This window comes from Stigmatopora nigra, chromosome 2, assembly GCF_051989575.1.
Source record: "Stigmatopora nigra isolate UIUO_SnigA chromosome 2, RoL_Snig_1.1, whole genome shotgun sequence".
Lineage (NCBI taxonomy): Eukaryota > Metazoa > Chordata > Actinopteri > Syngnathiformes > Syngnathidae > Stigmatopora > Stigmatopora nigra.
This window is the reverse complement of record NC_135509.1, coordinates 9334879-9349970: the sequence shown is the minus strand read 5'-3', so window position 1 is coordinate 9349970 and position 15092 is coordinate 9334879. Positions and strand designations below refer to the sequence as shown.

General features: G+C 40.6%; 2 protein-coding genes across 2 annotated transcripts in view; both read left to right on the top strand.

The window, feature by feature from the left end:
* Nucleotides 1–78: 78 nt before the first annotated feature.
* LOC144208985 (S phase cyclin A-associated protein in the endoplasmic reticulum-like) lies at nucleotides 79–5707 on the top strand. Its single transcript, XM_077735114.1, has 5 exons — nucleotides 79–385; nucleotides 3849–3966; nucleotides 4384–4460; nucleotides 4649–4846; nucleotides 5687–5707. Exons 1-5 carry the CDS (start codon nucleotides 218–220, stop codon nucleotides 5705–5707), a joined length of 582 nt encoding a protein of 193 aa, XP_077591240.1. The 5' UTR covers nucleotides 79–217.
* The window catches only part of scaper (S-phase cyclin A-associated protein in the ER), a 33643-nt gene continuing 23199 nt past the window's right edge, over nucleotides 4649–15092 (top strand). Inside the window, exons 1-16 of the mRNA XM_077710781.1 lie at nucleotides 4649–4846; nucleotides 6736–6836; nucleotides 7110–7226; nucleotides 7768–7895; nucleotides 7965–8251; nucleotides 8605–8955; nucleotides 9595–9756; nucleotides 9835–9901; nucleotides 9982–10099; nucleotides 10429–10540; nucleotides 10882–11022; nucleotides 11115–11270; nucleotides 11342–11484; nucleotides 11597–11678; nucleotides 11776–11928; nucleotides 12985–13092. Of these exons, the coding sequence (XP_077566907.1) occupies nucleotides 6745–6836; nucleotides 7110–7226; nucleotides 7768–7895; nucleotides 7965–8251; nucleotides 8605–8955; nucleotides 9595–9756; nucleotides 9835–9901; nucleotides 9982–10099; nucleotides 10429–10540; nucleotides 10882–11022; nucleotides 11115–11270; nucleotides 11342–11484; nucleotides 11597–11678; nucleotides 11776–11928; nucleotides 12985–13092 (2217 nt within the window). The 5' untranslated portion in view covers nucleotides 4649–4846; nucleotides 6736–6744. The remainder of the gene's footprint in view (nucleotides 4847–6735; nucleotides 6837–7109; nucleotides 7227–7767; nucleotides 7896–7964; nucleotides 8252–8604; nucleotides 8956–9594; nucleotides 9757–9834; nucleotides 9902–9981; nucleotides 10100–10428; nucleotides 10541–10881; nucleotides 11023–11114; nucleotides 11271–11341; nucleotides 11485–11596; nucleotides 11679–11775; nucleotides 11929–12984; nucleotides 13093–15092) is intronic.

Below are 15092 nucleotides of genomic sequence, written 5' to 3'. Positions count from 1 at the left end.
TGGCTAATACTCCAGTCAATTATTTGGTGGGGTAAGATGATTGGATAACATTAGCGTCTACCTCTAGCATCGTATCATCCCCGGACTTCCGTTTTTTGTAGGAGCTAAGCCTCGCTGTCATGTAACATGGTGTACCAGTCACTTTAACAACGGGACAACTTCGTCTTTAGCTGCCATTTGTTTTTTGCCGACGGATTGTTGAAAAAAGCGTGCATCGATGAACAAAGACAGCCGCCACGATGGACGAAGGCGCGGCGCTGGTCAGCACCGTCTCGGACCTCGAGTCGCGCACGGAGGGGACGGGAGGGAGAGGTCTGGCAGCAACAGCTCTGGTTCCTCACATGGAGGAGGCAAAAACAAAAACACGTCTATTAATGCTCTCAAGGTAGCCCTAACGTTATTTTTTTCTTTTTAGAGGATTGATTTGTTGGATAATTGCTAGCTAGCAGCCACGATCAATTCAAACCCACTTGGGATTTGGCCCTTACCTTTTTGGTGGGTGTGGCATTTATATAGCTCTCGTCTCAATACTTTTGCATCAATAGGTCAAAGGACAGCCTGCTTCCTTTAAAATGCTAACACTGAAACACTTTTAAAACTGTCATATTTGGAACACAATCGCAAACAACAATAACAAACAATGCTTTTATTTGGTCTGTTCTGAAAGTTAACAAATCACTTGAAAATCTCATAAATAGTTTGAGTAGTTCAGAAATATAGGATTTAGACAAATGCCATGTGTCTTGCATGTACATTTTTTGTGCTACTTTTTGTCTTATTGCTGCAATGTTACTTACCTCCATGTGTCAAATGAGTTAAATTTAATAATGCCACAAGCATATCTTTTATATATTTGTTGTGATGAGCTGAACTATATTGCATTGGTTTGGGATGGATGGTTTTGCTCCTTTGAAAGTGTGGTACACTTTTCTTCTCCTTAAATTGTTGGGTTAGTTGTGTCTTTATGAATGATGAATTAATAATAAATGGCAGTATACAACGAAACAGTTAACTCGCAGTGATTTCTATAGCAGTTTGTAATGTGGTAAGTTCATCAATCATTTTGAGCTGTTTTATTCTTATTCAAAGTTCTAACTATATCTCACAATATCAGTCTTTGTAAAACAATATCAGTGTTGTGGCTAATGCCTTTTTTTGTAGGCTAGATGAAAATCTTATGGAGAGCATACAGAGGGTTGCAATTATTTAGATGCAAGTATCATCAATTTCAAGTCAAAAACATCTTGTTTATTGCATTTAAAAGATAATAGGATTAGAACTACGTCAGTACAATATTTTTGGACCTGACTATGATTCATCATATGCAGACTCCAAGCACACTCTGCACGTCACTTTGGCGTTGCTAATACATATTCGTGGGTAAATGCACACGCTGTCCCTTCGCCCGCAGCTACAGTCTCATCACTGGCAGTACAGGTTGGGGGGGCTATGTGCATGACTGCGCAGAGTCGTGGCAGAAGGAGAGTTTGCAATGCGAGAAAGAGAGAGTTAGCTCCCATGTAGAGCGCAGAAGCTCCAAATGCAACAACAAGCGCCTTCCTTGCAATGTTGAGCTGATGGACAGCAGCAGCCAGATACTTCGCGGCTAACTCCGCAGAGGGGCGACACTTTGGTCTTCTAAGCGGAGTTGAACTCGCAGGGCAGGTTGCTATGACATTGTGGAGCGAGCACTGGGAGTCTATTTTAGTCTTCCTGTCAGATGGTCACGGCCTTTAGTTCCAAGTGCCCGTAACTGGCAGCCTGAAGTGGGAAGCAACAGTATGTCAGCGCTGGAAAACGACCAAGAAGCTGTTTCTGTGCTGATCTATTCCGTATGTATTTTGTCTTTTGCTCATCTCGTAAATGGACTTGCACGGGCTGTAAGTGAAACTTTATACTTGCTCTGTAATCAGCTTAGAAAATGATTCATTTCCAGTGCACAGCAGAGGAGTCTGTGTCCTTTACAATGTGGTTCAGCATATTGAGGGGCTTTGCTAATTAGGGTGATTCAAGGAAGAAATGTTATCTTATATTTGTTCTTCTCATTTGAGAGAATAAGTGCACAGGCCACTTGACATGAAGAATTTTGCACACCAAAAGTAGGTCAGCTGGGTATCTCGCTTGGGGAGTAGTATCAGGACCACTGTGCACTGTGCATGTTGGCTTTGCATAATGTGATAGCCTTATTTCCTCATCTTTAAAAGTGTCTTGGAGTTTTGCATTCAGAACACACAGCACCATTGTTGAGTGGCTTTTTGCAAAACCTCTGTTGCGCAGCATTTCTAGCTGGTAGCCAGCGACATGCCTTCGATCCAATAAGTTGCAAGCAGGTAAAAATGCCTTGTTTTCCGGTTAAATTTGAAAAGAGAACAACACAAAACAGCACTCGGTGATCCAATTCAACTGTGCTGGCATTAGATCTGTTATTAAATAATGTAGAGGAGGTAGAGGCCATTAAACTGAGATCCGGAACTCATTGAATGGAAGACTGGCTTTGAATGCTTGAATCAAGCAGTCTTCTTAAGAACAGAGCACTTTGAGTTCCCTTTATCGCACTGTTTCCTTTAATTGCTTCTTAAATGCTTATTCTATGTCAGAAAGGGATGTTTATAGATTCCACATCCATCTTTTTTGAGAGTTTGGTCTTGTGGTGCAAAAGACAATTATTACGAGTGAGATACAGTATTTCACTAGCCTTGAGCTTTTATAGTCACTGATGCATACTCAATGTGTAGGTCAGGCATGATGCATGTTGGGAGCAAAATTGGTTGACTCAAGCCTGTGGTGCTTTTTCCTTATTGCTTACTGTCTTGTGTGTCTGTCGTGCATTTGACCGCAGCTTTCACCAGTATGTTGCATCATTGGTACAGTGTGACATAATGAAGTTGAAAAGCCCTATGACGTGAAGTGAAACATCTGTCAACCTGACAGCTTGTAGTCTTAAATGCTGACATTTTCTGTCTTTGAAATTGGTCATTTGTGTAACATTCTCATATGCAGGCAATGCTTTAGTAGAGCACATTTTAGCACTGTATCAATTGGGTAACCATAGCAACAATACTCTTACTCCAGAGTGCCAAAAGCAAAGCTACACACACCCCAATCACTTCTTTCAATATGACTAATAGAATCCAATTCATTATCTGTATTGTATTACATGCATGAAAATACATTATACACATACAGTATTTAAGACCTGCATTTAAAAAAAAGTTGCTTCAAAATCAATTCTATTGATATTCAAATCTTATTCATTTATATTTAAATCTCAGATCACATCCGGAATTCTCCCACAAAGGCTTCGATTCAGTAATCCGGCTTACATAGATGGATAGTTTTAACTGGAAGAGTTTTTTTTATTTTACTAAGGCATGTTTTCCTTCAGCCTCTTAGCATTGGATAACAGTTTGAAGGCTGCAGTGTGATGTAACTGGCAGATTGACAGTTTCGTGTCAAGATATGGCATTATGGTTAAACAAAGAAATTCACCCAACTACACAATTTTATGGTCTCGATCATTTTGTTTTTGATGAGGAAACTAACTAAAATTGCCATTATTCTGTTATGCATGGACTAATCAGAATGACATCTGGTAGGTATATTCTAGGGATGTATACACATTTTTCTTTGTTTTAGAGTTAATCCAATTTTGCACTTCAGAGTAGCAAATTGAGGGGAAGTTGTCTACTTCACCTGCTTGGATGGCATTGTTTGAGGCAAAAGTTATGAGTTTCCTTTTGTTTTGCATTTCGATTTTCATCATGGATCATATAATGAAACCCTCATTTTTTTCTTAGTAGTCTAAGTGGTACAAGGTAAAATATTGATTATTCTACATTCCCCTGCAGGCATCTTTTCAGCGCTCTGCCAGTCATGATAAAGTACGTAAGATCGTGGCTGAAGAGGGCCGAGCTGCTAGGAACCTGATTGCATGGAGTGTTCCACTGGAGAGTAAAGAGGATGAAGGTTAGTGCTTTTCAAGAAGAATATATATTTTTGCATTATGAAACTACCTTAATTGCGTGTTATTCAGACAAGGACAGTTCTTTATTTATTCACACAAGGAGCTACTTTGTCAGCTCCCACTCATAAACCTCCCACACTTCCTCCCTGCCATTTAGTATGTGTGTAGCCTACTTATTGTTTTCACGTCTAATATAATTAGAATATTTGTGGTATCTTGTAGTCAAAGGGATTTTACATCTTTGAGAATTACAACAATTGGTGTAATGGTGATAAAGGGTAGTTGTTGAGCAACTGCAGTGATTCTCAAAATCAAAATTCTCTATTTTTGTGGAAAGAATGAACCTGTGACAATAATAAATAAGCTGTATGTAGTGATAGTGTCATTTCATAAAGATTGTTTCCGTTTTTCCTTTTTAGTAAAGTCTAAAAATCACTCCATTGGCAGCTCAAGGGCTCCAAGGACTCATTCTGGGCAGCAAAGAAACAAGAAACAGGTCAGTGTTTTCATACATTGCCACCAGAGGACACCATTTACTAATTTTTACTTGGCTTATGACATTCAATTTACAAACTCTGCACACCCTCGTCAAATTCCAGGTTTTGTCATATTAAAAACACAGTGAAGATGGTCATTTTTATGTCATTGTATTTTCCGGACTGGAAATGGAACATTTTTTTACAGAATACTTCTTTGGAAAGTAAAAGTGCAGCTGGTGTCCTGTTGGATAAGACGACCGAGAAGAGCCCCACCAAAGCCCGGCAACCTCGCAAAGTGGACTTAAGAGCACGCTACTGGGCCTTCCTGTTTGATAACCTACGGCGTGCGGTGGATGAGATCTACGTCACCTGCGAATCTGATCAAAGTGTTGTAGAATGCAAGGTCAGTTCATAAAACTCATAAAAGTAATTACACACTAATAATGCCAATTCTAGGCCTCGGTGGATCATCATCTTTTTAATAGTGCAAGCACTAGAGGGAGACACTAACAAAGACAAGCCACTTTCCTCTTTGAGTCCAGTTTTTTTTTGTCCCTCACTGCTTAGAGAATTATCACAGGCTGCCTGTTCTCAATATTGATGAAATACTGCAAACCACTTTCAAATTTAAATGAGATTTTTCTTTGAAACGTTGTTGTTCACTTGTCGCGTTGTATTATTCCAGGACCTTTACGTTTTTAGTTCAATTAAATTATTTAGTTTTCATACTTTTTTTTTTATATATTAGCGGTTGAATTCTCATATTGATTCTTCTGCCATGCTGGATTATGCCAAACATGGTTCTGGTGATAGTCTCTGGTCAGGACTTAAGCTGTGATTCATGTGGTGTGATCTTAATATTGTCAGACAACTCGCAGCAAGCTATTTATTTGTTTATTTGGTTTACTCCATCACCTCATGATTCACTAATGCAATTTAATGGCTATGGCAGTACTTCTAGTAATCCTCCTCTCATTCCGTTTGTTTCCATGGTAATTTATAGATGATAGTCATCCCAAATGTGTGCTTCGATGTCACCCAAGTATGATCCCACAGTGGAGCTGAGCCAATTCCCTCTAATTAGCATAAAACACATAAAAACCTTTATCTTGGATAACAAAAAAATAATTACTGAAAGTCTCACCTTGTCAATGAAAGGCAACATTATTTCAGTAAAAAATTAAATATTGTTTTTATGGAAAACTTATTTGATCATGAAAGTGTAAGTCATATTGTTGTACAGAATGAAGACCCCAAAACCTAAAAAATGTTTCATTTGGTTAGTGTGCAGTGTAGTCCATGGATGGACCACTGGCTTTTACTGACCCGCCTAATGGCAAGGCCTCTAGGAGGTTAAACATGTTGTCATTCATCATGAAATGTTGTAGGCGGGTTGTATTTAGGTAAGTATGCCTGTTAACATGCTAAAAGCCACTTTATGATGGCTCCACTCGCTGTAGATTTTGTCCACCCACAGAACCAACCCAGCCTTCATTACCAAATGAGCGGCGAGCTATAGAGGCGGTCTTTGTTAACCAGCTCCAATCATCAGAGCTGCTACTGGACACATCTTTCACTACTTTGACTTGTCTATTAACTAAAAGCACTGTGAAGCTTTACTCTCAATTACCTCTCCCTTCACGATCCCCATCTATCAGTTGTCTGCTTTCATTAGGGTTTGGGGAGGGTGAGTTGTGACCATAGTGGGGGGGGGGGGGGGGGGGGTGCTCCTTGAAGCCCAACCAACACCTCTGGGACATCTGAAAAATCGCAGTGTAGATTAGAATCAAGAATGCAATTTCTCTGTTCTTCCGCCAAAGGTTCTGTGCGCCATGAATATTTGGAACTGTTTGTTTTCATGTTAGCATTGTCTTCAAAGCAATGATGATGCGGAGCGGAGCAGGTGTTTCATCATGGAGCTTCTCTATGTATGTTAGTCAACATCACGTAACTTGATGTTATCCAATTAACGACACATTCATAGGGCCTCTCCTTAGTGTAACCCACTAGTGTATTCTTTTCTTTTGAAGATAATACCTCATAATTGATATAATACTCAGTCAGTAAATATTGTAGTCGATCAATATTAGGACAAGAATATTGTTGTGTATTGACAGGATTTTTTTCATTTATTTTATTATATACTCCTTGTTCCTTGTGCCCTGTGATTGGCTGTCAACCAAGTTAGGGTTTACCCCTGGCGGTAAAGGAAATTAATGAATATGGTAATTTGTCAGGTTTTATTTTTTTATTTTGTTTGTGTAATTTAGCATTTATTCATTTTTTTTACAGGAGGTCCTGATGATATTGGACAACTATGTGCGGGATTTCAAAGCTCTCATAGACTGGATCCAGCTTCAGGAAAAGTTGGAGAAAACCGATGCCCAGAACAGGTGTCTTTGTCCAGCACACTCTTTCTCTTCCTGTTTGTTTTTTTGTCAACCCCCAAGGTGGAACCAAGACCACAAAGTGCTGGTATCTGCTCAATAGCTTTGTGGCGCAAACAGAAATGATTGATGGCTTTGACTTCCTTTGCCAAGTCTATTAGATTCTCTTTAACACAGTTCCTGAAAATCTAATTCAATTGGTTAAATGATATTCATAGTGCTTTTAAAAATCTGCATATTTGTATTTTTCCACTCAATGCCAATTGTTTTCAAATGCAGGCCTACCTCCTTAGCTTGGGAATTGCGTAAGATGTCACCGGGACGTCATGTGGGGCCCAACACCTCTGCAGAAAGAATGGTTTCCTCCCCTGGTGCACGTCGCGCCCTCAATTTTGGGTAAGCCCTTCCACTCTTTGTACCACTCTGCAGCGCAAATTGTTCATTATTTACCATCCATTGCATTATTTTTTGAGGCGCAGCATTTATTTCAGCTCCCTTTAGTGACATATTTCATTATGATTCAATAAGGTTTTCTGAGTTACATGTTTTATTTTGTGGATTAGTACGTCTAAATAAGTCAAAATCTTGGATTGCTTTTGGTTAATCTCAATAAGTTTGAGAAAAGTGGTCTGCTACTGATGGTGAAAATGTTTAATTCATGTTGATTTATAAGTATATGCTGGTATTGGTCAATTGTGAATGAAAATTAAAGCATTTGTGGTTTATTAGTGATTGGATGCTGTCGGAAATGGATATTGACTCGGCGTTTCACTTATGGGAAGTGTCTAAATGTCTGTTTGACACTGACACTGGAGTGTGAACTGACCAAATAGAATGGAAGAAAAATGAATAATTACCAACCTGTTATGGATTTGGCCACTAGGTATTTATCAGCCTGTTTGTCAACATCTGATATTATGTGTATTTATCTATCCAGTGGTCCTCCACCTGCCTTGGCTGCAGCCCGCCTCTCCCTTACAGGCCCTAGTTGGGCAGATCGAGTCAAATGTAGTCAATCTGCCCCAAGTTCTATTCAACTGACAAATCCTCCAGTTGAAAAGCCAAGTAAGTAGATCTTCACTGCTCTAACTGAATATCAAGAAAGGGACAAAACAGTAATTATTATGTTTTCAGGTAAAAAAGATGCGGAAGGTTGGGAAACTGTCCAACGTGGACGTGCAGCCAAACCTCGCTCTGCCGCCATGATTGCCAAGGTCAGTCCAGTCTTGGCCAACCATGTCGCCCCAAAGCAGGACAGTACCAACAGTCGGTCGCTTAGACCCGCACAAGAAACACCTCCCATCTGTCCTCAATGTCCCATTCATGGGGACACAAGCCAGGTGGACAATGAGAAAAAAGCATCACCACTCCGGGATCACCCCAAGGAGGTTCATCATCCAATAAGCAGGGATACAGTAGAGGTACCAAGATTGAAAAATATTGATTACTCATGATGAGCATAGAAATATGATACATGTTAGCCAACCACTTTGTTTTTGTTTTGGGCCCCATGTTGTTCAGAAACCACTTTGAATAGATCGATTTCAGTGGATGTAATTCACTTTTCACCCATGAAATTGACACTTAACACACATTTTGATTCATCCTCTGGTTTTTAAAAATCCAAATCCTCTCCATCAAATTTGGATCAGAAATGGGTGTTAAGAGCATGTCAGTAGCAAGATTCCCCGCATGATTTGTGTTTTTGTTACTGCTAATGCATGTTTTTTAATGGAGCTTGCATCTGCCTGTGTGTGTGTGTAACTCGGTGCAGCCCACAGCAGAGAATGCACAAGACTCGGGGCATTCTATCAACGCGCCCCATGACGACGCCCCCGACCCCGTACCAGAGCTCACCCCTTTGCAAGCCATAGAGAGTACCTCCTGTTCAGCTCCGGCCCCACCAGCAGACATGACCTTATCAGTCCCACTCCCTGCTCTGGGCCGCTCCGAATCCCAAGAGCGATCCCAGACGGATGGGCTCGGCGGACAATCGGCCTTGGGGGAGAGTGTGGCTGAAGGGGCCACGTCGCAAGGCTTGGCCACATCTGCTCCAAGACAAGCTGAGACCTCCGTGGCAGCGTTGAAACTGGAGAGTGTGCTGGACCCTACAGAGCTTTCCACTGTGAGTGCTGAGAGATGGAGAAGCAGAGGGAGGGGTGGGCCTTTGGGTTTAGTATGAGGGGAGTCCTGGAAAGTCCCATGGGTGCTTCAACGCCTAAACAAAGTCAATCTTTAGCAGCCCCCTGAACAAATGTGGCGACAAGACTATGTAGTTGTGTGTACTGTTGTTTTAGCACCATTCACTGTGAAGAATAGCTGTCAGTAGATGTTCATCTTTATTTTTAGAATTACAGAAAAAACGATTTCATTTAATCTATTATCATTTTTCACTGATAACATGCACATGTTTCATATTAAGAACCAATTTCACCACATTTGCATGCGTTGATTAAGTAATACATTCATCAAATTAGACTAAAAGCCGTGTTTTTTATTGTCAAATAAGGGTAAACAAAAAAATAGGCATAGTTTTTTCCTTCCACCATCTCTTCATCCTCACAGTAAAAGTGGCCTGCATGATGTTGGAATGCTCCCTCACTTGTGATTTGTTGTGATTGTCCAATGATTTCCAACGTGGTGAGGTTTATCATGTCTGTCTTCAAATCACAATCAGATACAAGTGGATAAAGTTACAGTAGCTATAGAGCATTTTACTTGTATACTGAATATAATGACAACTATACCTTGTGCCCAACCTCAGTCCATGGCAGAAGTTCTAGCCAAGAAAGAGGAGTTGGCTGACCGCCTGGAGAAGGCCAATGAGGAAGCTATCGCAAGTGCCATCGCAGAAGAGGAGCAGCTAACCAGAGAGATTCAGGCAGAGAACAACGATCTCGAGACAGATAACGAAAATGACTACCCGGTTAGAAAAACAAACAAATTACAATTCCTGAATCTCTTATGTTATTCATCTTAACTTTATTTTCTTATATTTATCCAGACTGGTATGCCGAATGGAGGCTGTGGACCCAATATGGAGTGGAGTGAGATTTTGGCAGATTATGATTGTACGGATTTCCATATATCAGCGATAATTGAAATATTTGGAATTGCTAAGGACTGTTATAAAACACATTTTCTTTCTCAGCGAGGGAGGCATGGCGGCAAAATACCTCATGGGGCGACATGGTGGAGGAAGAGCCCTCTCGACCTCCTGGACACGGGATACACATGCACGAAAAATTGTCGTCACCATCACGTAAAAGGTTAGTTTCGGTTCAATATTTTCAATGAAAACTGCCTATCACCGTCAATTTTAGCCAACTGATGAACTTATCACAAAAAAAGTCTAACTACATGTTAATTGCCTTGTATAAGTACAAATCAACGTACTTATTTGCCCTCTATGTCATTTTGACAAGGGTTTTAACCCTTTAGACAGTGTCAAAGGCCAATTTATTGTGTCCGACCCGCTGGTAACTGTTAAGCTTCCAAATCTAGTCCCTCAATGGGCCTTCAGGGCTTATCAGAGCTCAAAGCAGTGTCAAGTCACAGTAACAAAAAGTTGAATGATTTATCTTCATATTTCTGACAGGACTATTGCAGAGTCAAAGAAAAAACATGAAGAGAAACAGCTGAAGGCTCAGCAGCTGCGGGACAAATTGCGAGAGGAGAAGACGCTCAAGCTGCAGAAACTTCTGGAGAGAGTGAGTGAAAACATGCTGATCAGATGGCAATCCACTGATAATGTCAGTGTTCATAAAATGTTAAATCCTGCCTCATACTACTGGTAAAGATTTACATTTATTAAACATATTTAATAACACTTAAAATTACAACTAACAGAACTCTGTGTAATTTTGTATTCCACCTTTTTTTAACTGAAGCTTTCCAGTGAAATGGGTAGACTTGCATTTTGAGTTTTTTAACCTTTTTATACATATCCACTGTAAAGTTCTCAGTTTCATGTACATTGTTGATTTTTACATTATGGATTAAATAGAACTTAATATGTTTGATTGAGAGTAATGTATTTACCTTTCTGTAGGAAAAGGAGGTGAGAAAATGGAAAGAAGAATTGTTGGAGCAACGTAGGAAGATGATGGAGGAAAAGCTATTGCATGCCGAGTTAAAACGAGAGCTCCAACTCCAAGCTATTGTGAAGAAGGCCCAAGAGGAAGAGGCCAAGGTAAGTGGTGACTCAGAAAACATAAAAAAAATATTACATATTGACATGAGTGACAAACAATTTCTCTGTCATAAATTCTACGCCCCATTCAGGTCAATGAAATAGCTTTCATCAATACTCTTGAAGCTCAAAACAAGAGACACGATGCCCTAGCAAAGTTAAATGAATATGAGCAACGCCTCAATGAGCTTCAGGAGGACAGGCAAAGAAGACAGGAGGAGAAGCAGGCCAGAGATGAAGCTGTACAGGTAAAAGCACAATATTAAATTCTACTGTCAATTTCATGTCTTTAGCGGACGCTCCCTTTTACGGAACACAGGAGCGTAAACGAGCCCTCGAAGCCGAGCGGCAGGCACGTGTGGAGGAGCTGCTGGTACGGCGTAAGGAACAGGAGGCTCGTATTGAACAGCAGCGGCAAGAAAAAGAGAAAGCAAGAGAGGACGCCGCACGGGAGAGGGCCAGGTTAATAGATTTATTCTTTTCGTAGGGTTACATTAAGTCCCAACCCTCTTTAACCCTTCCCAAGAATGATACTTTGGGTTTTAATCAAATAAACCGATTTTAATGTCTGCAGAGACAGAGAAGAACGTCTGGCTGCTCTTAGTGCAGCTCAACAGGAGGCCATGGAGGAGCTGCAAAAGAAAATTCAAATGAAGGTAAGTTTATATAGAAGTGACTTTGCTTCTCTAATAGACACCACGAAAGGGCCCCGTTTCTCAGCCGACCCCTGGCTCGTTGTTTGCTTTTCCATAGCATGACGAGAGCAGCCGCAGGCATATGGAGCAAATGGAGCAAAGGAAGGAGAAGGCCGCCGAACTCAGCAGCGGTCGACATGCCAACACGGACTACGCCCCCAAACTCACGCCGTACGAGCGCAAGAAACAGTGCTCACTCTGCTCTGTTGTGGTGTGTACATCATGTTTTTTTTGTCATCGTGATCTGTTTACGGTAGGGGTTGAGAATCTTTTTGATGGAAAGAACCATAAACTTTTCATATTTTTAAAATGTTAATCCTTAAGACCATGCTCTGACTTTAAAAGTCAACATACATGAAAATGTGTGCCTTTTTTAGGCACTTTACCACTTTTAAAGTACAAAAAGACTCTGAATTCTTTTGACAACATTTGACAAAATCCATCCAAAAGAGTAGTGTAATGAAAAAATAATTATTATAGGGCGCTGGGGGTATTGTCAATGCCATAATACCAACGTAACGCTCCTATTCCTGCACTTTCTCACCAGCAGTTTCCATAGTTTACCTATCAGGTTAGTAGAAAGCCATATGCACCCATCAAAAGAGCCATACGTGGCTCCCGAGCCATAGGTTTCCTGCCATCCATTGCTCAAAGTGAATTTTGTTGAGCTGATGATTGACCTTGGTGTAACATTTGACACAAGGGATGTGGAAGAGGTCCACAGGAAGAAGCACTTAATTAAATGACCTCAGACACAAAGTGTCATGAAGCATTCCACCAGGTTACCATTTGTCAGGCCTGCATTATTTATACACTTCAATGCTTTCCACTTATTATTTTGGCGAAAGGTATCACTCATTTTAGATATTATCCATACTTTTTTTAATACTCTATTAACTTTATTTACTAACTATATTCTTAACCAACAAAAAAATCTTAAATTACATAATGTTGTCAACACTCATTATAATATTTTTTTTTAGATCAAATAAGTCTGGTGTTCTCACATATGTTGACTTAGCTTCACTCAAAATGAAAGATTATCGCACATAGTAACCATAATAAAGTAATACACTTATTTATCCGCTTATATACTTGTGCTTTTCCCTGAGAGGTTCAGCAGTAGCAGGTCATGTCCTATTGGCAAAAAACAACCAAGGGGTGTATCATTTCACCAGCATCCTGTGGGGCTCTGATGACCCCTTTCCTTTCTCAGTCTCACGGTGTCCTTAGTGGCGACCTCTGACCACTGTGCTTGTGTTTGCAGATCACCTCAGAGGTGCACCTGTTTAGCCACACCAAGGGCAAGAGGCACCAACAGGCCGTACGAGACAGCAGTAGCATCCAAGGACGGGAGCTCTCCGACGAGGAAGTGGTGCGTATCACCCTTCATACGACACACACAAGTTTATTATTCTCTTTAATATTGTCACCCAGTCGGTTGTCTCTTGTAAGTGGACAAAGAGACAGACGACTCTCTTTTATGACATGCTTATTATTGTTTATACACCTCCCTCATACACCACTACGGCTCTGTTGCTGGCTTTGTGCCATTGCAAATGGGCCTTGAAATGTACACAGTCAGGGTTCAGTGCTCCAGTAGAGGGGGTGACATCACATTTTTTTTTTTGGTGGGATAGGAGGGGGGGCATTGTGCGCTTTCTATGCGATTGCAACCCATTAATGCAAGTTAACCTCTCAGGCTGCAATATGAGATTGGCTTTTCAGCGCGGCTCATTGTGAGGCTGACAACTGTTGGTGCTATACGCAGCACCTTTGGCCCCAGTAACTCTTTCATTCATTCAAAGCTTTTCTTATGCCCCCCTCCATCTTCAGAGAATAATTGATTTACCCGCCATCACTCCTCTCAGGTATTTCCTTAATGAACGCAGGTCAGGTTGTTGCATTTGAAATGGCAATGGTGAATTAGAATCAGGTTTATTTTCGAGTAAATTTACATAGACAATGGAATTGTTGGTAAACATTGTGGTGCTAATAAAGGTGTTCATGTTTTAATAGCATGTATTGGAATAACGTTCTTATGAAAACACATTTTAAAAAAATGAAAAAGTACATAGATGTCAATATTAAGGTTAGAAAAAGTCTTGATTTCCTGCATACAGTCATAAATTATAAAGGTGACCTGCCTAATGTGATACCTTGGTTTATTATGCTTCTAAGGCACACGGCTTTTGTCAGACAGATACCATAAATTTTCATCTCCGTTATACTTTGGTAACTACAGGAAATCATGTCCTGCAAAGAGACAGCTAGTATACAAAAACATGTACAAAAGAATGACCTCCCACAGGAACCAAAAAGTCCTGAAAGTCTGGTTGATGCTCTTTCAATGGAGCCCAAATTGAGAACCTTGCTGAAATATCAAGAGTGCCAGCTGAAGTCCTTCTCTCGCTCACTTCGCTGTTTTGAAATCTGACACCCGCCACCTTTCCGGCGAGGAATTATACAGTGACGAAGAATAGTTTCAGTTAAACATGAGTGTCATCTTTGGATTTATGACTTGTCCCTGCTGAAATGTCATCCAGAGGATGTAGTTTGATACAAACAATGTCATGCAACCCATCTGAAGACTGTAACCCCATCCAGTGTCATATCACTTATCATGGAGTACCCGACATGAGATTCAGCTGTTTGCTTAACGCCAAATGGAAAGCTAGCTGCTTGCTTCTTTTGTAAGCAACAAAAGAAGCGCTGGGTGAACATGTCCCATTGAATGTGCATTTGTGTGGGTTGTCTTTTTAGATTTGTGATAGCTCTGTCCAGAGAAAGGGAGGGATGTTTATAGGCAGGTCATGTTTCTCCCACCAGAGGCAATATATGCGGTATTGTGCGCCACCGCAGCCTTCAGTTCAGTCTGTTTGCCGCTTTGTGATAATGGCTCAACACTAGACACCTGTCTGTCAACATATTGGCAGTCTCAAACATTCACATTGCTTTTGAGTTTATCCTAGCCCTTATTGTTATAACTGTATCCGTATTTGTCTAAAGCATCTACAGCTGCCTGGCAGCATGATTTTTTTTAATGTATTATTGAAACAATTCCATTAGATGAGTAGCAGGAACACTAAAAAGATTCCCAAGTTAAAGTTTAGGAGTCATGATTGACATATAAGTTTAAGGAAGGTTTTAGACATTGGTCGGTGCAGGTTTTTGTCTCAACCGATCCACCATTTTAACCAAAGAGGTTTCTTTTGAACCAAGAAGCACCTAACTACTATCCACTAATTGCACTTGTATGACATTAGATTGGTGAAAAAGTGCCCTCTTGATGGGTTCTAATGAGAACCCACATCCACAGCAGTCCTTTATGGAATAGTTTCCCCACTCCTAGTATGGATGCTCACCTTTTTCTGA